At 31.7% G+C, this 7636-nt stretch overlaps 1 protein-coding gene across 1 annotated transcript; it reads left to right on the top strand.

Moving 5' to 3' along the window:
• Window positions 1–538: 538 nt before the first annotated feature.
• On the top strand, window positions 539–6913 carry LOC115877462 (transcription elongation factor SPT5-like). The gene is made up of 3 exons (XM_030893616.1): window positions 539–730; window positions 2466–2551; window positions 6484–6913. Exons 1-3 carry the CDS (start codon window positions 612–614, stop codon window positions 6687–6689), a joined length of 411 nt encoding a protein of 136 aa, XP_030749476.1. The 5' UTR covers window positions 539–611; the 3' UTR covers window positions 6690–6913.
• Window positions 6914–7636: the final 723 nt, after the last annotated feature.

Here is a 7636-nt window from a genome sequence, read left to right as displayed (position 1 = left end):
AGTAAAGAAATTTTCCTAACCAACAAAAATACTTAACGTCGCCAGAAGCAAAATAAAATAAATAAAAAAGTATCTAAAATGTCTAAATTTACAACCATACTACTAGTTTTTATTCGATATGTCTATTATACCGTTGAAGTTCTGACAGTTAAAAAACAAATTAAATCTCTCTACCTAAAAATAACTTATATGTCATCGTCCAAAGCTTAATTAATCATTTTATTTTAAAACTGTAGAAGCCCTACACTGTTAATTGAAACTTATTGAATTAGGCTTTGACATTTGTGAAATAAAAAATAATAATAGTGTGATAATACTACATATTATCATATTAATATTTGTAATATAACAACGAAAACTAAAAATTAATATTTTTATTTTGGCCATTTACAAGAAACTAATACAGAATCTCTTCATTACAGTTCTAGCTGTGCGTTCCGTCCGTGCCCGTGTTGATAACGCTCCAAATGTCCAGCTGCAGCGGGATTTCACATCGCTAACACTAGATTTAGTATAAATTGAAGAAATTTGCACATGCAGAATCATTCAGTCTTTTGATTTCGACTTTACAACATTGCATCTATAAGATAATTTAAACTATAAACAATAAAATGAAGTCTTTAATCTTATTAGCAGTAACTTTAGCTGTTGCCAGTGCTGTTCCATTGTTGGTGACAGATGAGGAAGGCCAATTGTACTATTTGACTCCAGTTGTCAGCCGTCAAAGAAGGTAAATTTTTTTGATTTTTATTTTTGATTAAACAATTTGATTTAATTTTTCGTTTTCGCATTGCATGCGCAAACTGTTTTTTTTTTGAGTTTTATGACAGGAGAAATTTTATTTTGATGTCAATACGATTCCTATTTGTAGTGGGCGCCACCTACATGTGGTTTAACTGTTTTGAAGAGTATTAACTTTTCGTCCCTACTTGTATAAAACTAATAATAATAATAATAGCTCCCGTATATAGTGTTTAACGCCTTGGGAGTAGCAAGGTACAGCTTGTTATACTAGAGCCGTTTGGTATACAAGAAAGGTAATGTGGCTAGCACGAGGCTAGCATTACGCTTCAACCGCCTATTATTACCTCAGGATTGTGAATCCCAAGTACTCATTTAAGGCTGAGTCGATCTAGGTACCCAAACTATTTTTATTTTAATAAATATAGTCGGCTGATGAAATGCCGGCTGTGGGAATCGAACCCACACCTTGAGATTGGTAGACGAGAGCCTGTACCTCTACGCCATCGCCACCGGGCACTTGTATAAAACTACCGAGTGAAAAAATATACATTTCCGTGATTTTTTACGTAAATTTCAAGATATTTAGAATGGAAGTAGTCAGTACATGTCATTATTTACAAAAAATAAAAATGTTGAGTAGATAGTTATTTGACTGATATGATAAATTTGAGAACTGTTTATTTTTTTAAATTAATCATAAATTTTTCTTCGAAAAAATGATGATAAAACAGTTTCTATTGAATTTTGGCCACAAAACATTTCAAATTTATGATTTCAGTCAGTAATAATTATTTAGTCAATACGTTTAATTTACGTCAGTGATGACAGGTATTGATAATTTCGATTCCAAATATCTCAAGAACCATTTCTTGTAGCGATTTTACCAAGAGACATTTTTTACGTAAAAAACGTCGTAAATGTACATATTATTATGTTTTTACTCATTAGCTTTATACAGGTGCGGGCGAAAGTTATTACTTTTCAAATCAGTTAAAAATATGTAGGTGGGCGCCCTCTACAAGTAGGAGTCATATTGACATCAAAATCAAATCTCTCATGTCAAAAAACTCCCAGTCGCCAATTTTCATCCAAATATTGACGTTACTTCATAAATTATTTGGAAAAAATCGAAATAAAAATGAAACTTCTACACCCTATATCTCCGAAACTAAGCATTTTAGGACATACATTTATACGAACTTTTTTACTTACTTTCCTCTGCAAAATATGCTGCCGAAGTTTCCGGAATACAGTTCGAACCACCCTGTGTAGTATTAAACTCAAATTATTAATCTCAAAATCTCAACAAACACATTTAAATCCACATACTATAAACAAACTCTGACGTTAAATACTAATGAACAAATTATCACAGCTATCTTAAAATCAGCTTGTCCAAAACTGGCATGATGTGTTTTCATCCATAAGCAGACCTTTAAAAAACTATTTACAACATAGCTCTAAAATTAATAGGGGAGCCAATATTTGGACAGTTTAAAATGTGCATGGAATTTCCTATGTTTCCAACGACGCGACGATGTACCACCTGGTATATAATACAGTGTAATTAAAAAGTTTTGTGATTAAGCGTGCTTTGTACGATGGCAAATAAACATATTTTTAAGGAAAATTACACATTACAGTTTCTTACTTAACTGTCAAAACTCACTTAATAATAAGCCATTTTACTCCAAGAGGTTCTTACTTAAGATATTTTGTAGAGGAGCGGCTGATTGGTCAGCTCAAGGCCAAGGAGGAGCCAACAGCCATAGTGGAGGTGGAGGAGTTAGTATTCAGAATCCAAATGGTACGTTATATTTTTTACTATTTAATTTTTTTTACTTATATCCTTTGGTTGTATTAAAATTGTAAATTTATTTGTCGTAACACCACAGATTAGGTATCCTCTAAGTATACAGATAAAAATCTTGTCCCTAATTCGTGGTACGAAAATTGTTTTTTATGACGATGTGCAAACGAGTCAAATTTCCTGTGCGCAAAAATAAACTCGCGTAAAATAACAAGCGTAATAGAGAAATATCGCTAAACCGAATAGCGTGCATGGACGTTAATAAGGCCAGGTGTTATTTCCTTTATGTGAGGTGGTATTAACTCTCTTCATTTATAGTTATCGGATCGGAAAGAATTCTGATAGCGTCGCGTCCGCTATTTAAACTTAACCTAACTTTGAATTTAAAACTTTGAAATTGTTTTGTTTACTAGGTGTTTTAAAACTAAAGTGCTAAAGTGCTTATTTCCAGTGCTTTATTGTTCAACGTCTGTCAGTGGGTTTAGGGCAACAAGCAACAAATTCTCTTAGAAGGGCTGAGTCGTCATCTGCTGTAAACCTAAGACTCTTTATAGGTGCTTTAGTATTGGAAGAAGTGGAATCCATATTTTAAGCCATATTTATTTAATTAAAACTAATCCCAGCTACTTAAATATAATAATAATAATAGCTCCCTTATATAGCGTTTAACGCCTTGGGAGTAGCAAGGTACAGCTTGCCATACTAGAGCCATACAAGGAAGATAATGTGGCTAGCACTACGCTTCAACCGCCTATTATTACCTCAGGATTGTGAATCCCAAGTACTCATTTCAGGCTGAGTCAACCTAGGTACCCAAACTATTTTTATTTTAATAAAAATAGTCGGCTGATCAAATGCCGGGTGTGGGAATTGAACCCACTACCTTCAGATTGGTAGACGAGAGCCTGTACCTCTATGCCACCGAGCACCTTTATTGATTGACTTGCGCATATCGTAACCATGATAAGATACGCGTAAATACTGGATGACGCTATTCGGTTTTCCGATATCTCTCTAATAACTGTGCCGGTCAGGCGCTGTGCACAATTTTAGAGGCCATAAGTGGGCGTGCTATGTGCGCAAACTAGTCTAGACCTAACTAGTGCCTGATTCCGAAAATTGGAACCACGAAAAACAATAAAGAAAAAACAAAGATTATAATCTGTATAATCTGTGGTAACACCAAAGGTTTCAGCCCTTAGACAGATATAAATGAAAAAAATGCTAGATTATCTCTTATTAACGAAAATGGTAGATATATGATTATAATACAGAGTGAGTCTTAAATTAGTGCAGATATTTTTAGGTGTTGTATATTTCGAGCAGAAAAAGGATATTAAAAATCGTGCATTTAAATATTCCTGTATATTTTAGAAAACTTTTTAGAACTCTCTGTTCATCGCAATTCTCGGATGGTATAATTTCTGAATATTATGTTTTTTTCTGTATATTATGTAATTTCTGTATATCTCTCTAATATTACCATGATTACGACACTAAAAGGGATACAAATACAAAAAACAATCCGGAGGATCTTAATTTTTTTTTTAAATAAATCATTTTTTTTACTATTCAAGCTTTAATAACTCGTTTATTTTGGACTTATTTGAAAAACGATAAAGAGAGAATATGTTTCTTATGTCGAAATCTAACCAGCCCTGAAAATATTTGCACTTATTTAGGACTCAACTGTTATTTCAAATGCAACACTATGTATTTTTTTAAATAAATCGAAGCAGATTTAAATGCTCTTTCAAACTATATTAGGGTTTCCTATATCTATCTGGCGATTTTTCAATAAAATTGTAATCTAGATGGCTGGTGTTGCCATGGCAATTTTTTGGTGACACTTGGTAGCTATTTTCATAATCAGTATTAGGTTATGGACTTTATTTAAATTGATAACAGGTTATTTTTATTTAATTTACCTACATACGGGTAATAAGTAAGTATAATAAAAATAAAGCAGTATCTGCTAGCAGAAGGAATGTATCTGTTACTAGCGATTTTATTCTGTGAGGACAATTGCTTGTTGCTTAAAGCTCAAAGATATCCAAATAGGAATTTTCTTGACAAGCGTTCCTTTGAAAAACTACTTTTTCTATTTCCTAGAGCTGATAGTGAGGTATATGAAAAACCTATTAGGTAGAAACCTGTTGTTGGAAGTGAAGAAAATGTATTTGCCTTAATTGGTTCTTTTATAGAAAATCCAATATATCTACAAGTCATCGTAATACAAATCAAAGAACTACTTTTTAATTTTTATTAAACTGTTATAGGTAAATTAAATAAAAGTAAACTGTTATAAATTTAAATAAAGTTCACAAATTATTGTCGATTTTGAAAATAGCACTAACTGTCACTAGCAAATTGCCATGGCGACACCAGCCGTCTGGATTGCCATTTTATTGAAAAATCGCTTTTTATTCAAAATCTGAGTCAGATTTAGGAAACCCTTATATAGTTTCACAGAGCATTTAAATCTGCTTCGACTTATTTTAAAAAATGCATAGTTTTGTATTTGAAATATTGAAGTTTTTATGTAAAATGAATATTTAAAATAGACCAGCAATTTTTGATACCCCTGTATACATTTAAGGAAGCAATACAATTTTTTAATAAGGTTTATTTCTCTGGCTTCAAAGGCAGCACAAGAATTAACTCTGAAAAGTAATGTACAGGGTGTTGAGAAACTTTTTTTCAAACAAATATCTTTAAATATCTCAAAAACCAAAACATATTAAACCCTTATAATAAATACGTTATTTTATGCCCAAGAATGCAAAAATGAAATAAAATACCGGGTGTTGTATAAGAAAAAATATAACTTTGGTATGGATCTTAGTTCTGACACGCCCTGTACATTTAAAAATAATTTTAAATTATGCACATTGCCTCTCTACATACAGGGTGGCGCACCTCATTCGCCTCGATTGATTATACGAAAACGGAAAAATGTAGAAACGAAATATTTTATGGGTATATGTGGGGAGGTAATGTGGGGCACAATTTAAACTTATTTTGAAATGTACAGGGTGTTTCAGAACTAAGATCCAAACCAAAGTTATATTTTTTCTTATGGAACACCCGATATTTTACTTCATTTTTGGATTCTTGAGTCCAAAAAAAGGTATTTATTATAAGGGTTAAATATGTTTGAAATCTTTGGTTTTTGAGATATTTAAAGATATTTAAATTTGCATGCTACAATAGAATATATTATTAACACCCTGTACATTACTTTTCAGAATTAGTTCTTGTGCTGAGTTTAAAGGTAGAGAAATAAACTTTACAGAAAAATGTTATTCCTTCCTTAAGTGTATACAGGGGTATCAAAAATTGCTGGTCTATTTTAAATATTTATTTTACATAAAAACTTCGTTATTTCAAATGCAACACTATGTATTTTTTTAAATAAGTCGAAGCAGATTTAAATGCTCTTTCAAACTATATTAGGGTTTCCTATACCTATCTGGCTCAGATTTTGAATAAAAAGCTATTTTTCAGTAAAATTGTAATCAAGATGGCTGGTGTTAAACATATTTAATCCTTATAATAAAGGTCTTTTTTTGGGCCCAAGAATCCAAAAATGAAATAAAATACAGGGTGTTCCATAAGAAAAAAATATAACTTTGGTATGGATCTTAGTTCTGAAACACCCTGTATATTTCAAAATAATTTTAAATTGTGCACATTGTCTCCCCATATATACCCATAAAATATTTTGTTTCTACATCTTTCCGTTTTCGTATAATCAACCGAGGCGAATGAGGTGCGCCACCCTGTATACACATAAAAAACTTTGTTTCTGGATCTTTCCGTTTTCGTATAATCAACCGATGCGAATGAGGTGCGCCACCCTGTAGATGATTAGTCGATCTTTTATACATGTGTATAGACAGATTATAATGTTTGATTATTTATTCCAGGATCTGGAGCTAAAGTAGGCTATGGTCATGCCAACGGCTGGGGACATGATCTAAGTGTCGACGGTCGCGTTCCAGTATGGTCCAATAAAAACAAACATGGAGAAACAACGCTCAATGTTGGCGGAGGAATAAGCGGCCATACTGGATATGGAGGAACCCATTCGACAGACAAAAGATTCGGTGCCAGTATTAATCATAGTTTTTAAACTTCGCAAATTTGTAAAATAAGACTGCGACTTTAACATAAAAAAATGTTATGTTTCTGAATATAACAAATATGTACTAAAATATCCATCATAATAAATCCATCATCAATCGTTAATTAACAGTTTTAAATGATGCTTCTGTAGTTTTTGATTTCGCATAATAGTTTTTAATTTTGTGTACGCAGCTGTTATACTTTTAAGATAATAAATTATTGTTTGCTATATTTTTTTGTTTTAATATACTATGTGTGAAAAATGTCTATACTTCTGTGGCGGATTTATCTCTTCAAAAAATCCTATGGGTATTTTGTAACTGTAAGAAAATTTACAAAATAAAATAGTTATTTTTTGTAAACACTGCTGCGTTAATCTAACGGAGACTAATTGTCAGTACTGTGACTAATTTACTAATAAACAAATTTTCCCAATGGACAAAAACATGCTTAAAGTTTCGGGAAGTACCTATACCAGGTGTTGCATCGTCGTAATTATTTTAGAGAATAATTCTATTTAGGTTTATTGAAGAGCACTAAAACCCACATTCAAAAGAATAACTTTAGATATTTTTGATTAGCCCGTTTACGAGTTATCGCCGATTTCTTTTTAAATATTTCTCCTTTCTTATGGCCCAGTATTTACTTATGAGCACCAGTCAAGGTAAAAGATAACTGTCAAATGAAGTTGTCATTTCAGAAATATACCTATTTAGTGGTTTATTATTATTGAAAACTCATTCCTACATCGGAAATCTTAAAGATGTATAATACAAATTAATATAAATTAAAGTAAAATAAAGTAATCAATTACAAGGTTAATTATAGTATTATTACAATATTCAATAACTTATTAATTTAGGTACTATTAAATTGTTAGAACTTTAGGATTTAAGAAGATGTTCAAATATTCCTCCATCGACATACCAGTTGCCAGACAATAACCCAGGCGAT

Source organism: Sitophilus oryzae, unplaced genomic scaffold (assembly GCF_002938485.1).
Source record: "Sitophilus oryzae breed Bouriz unplaced genomic scaffold, Soryzae_2.0 scaffold_1494_pilon_pilon, whole genome shotgun sequence".
NCBI classification, from domain to species: domain Eukaryota; kingdom Metazoa; phylum Arthropoda; class Insecta; order Coleoptera; family Curculionidae; genus Sitophilus; species Sitophilus oryzae.
Note: the sequence above shows the minus strand (reverse complement) of the source record. Positions and strands in the feature narration are given on the sequence as shown.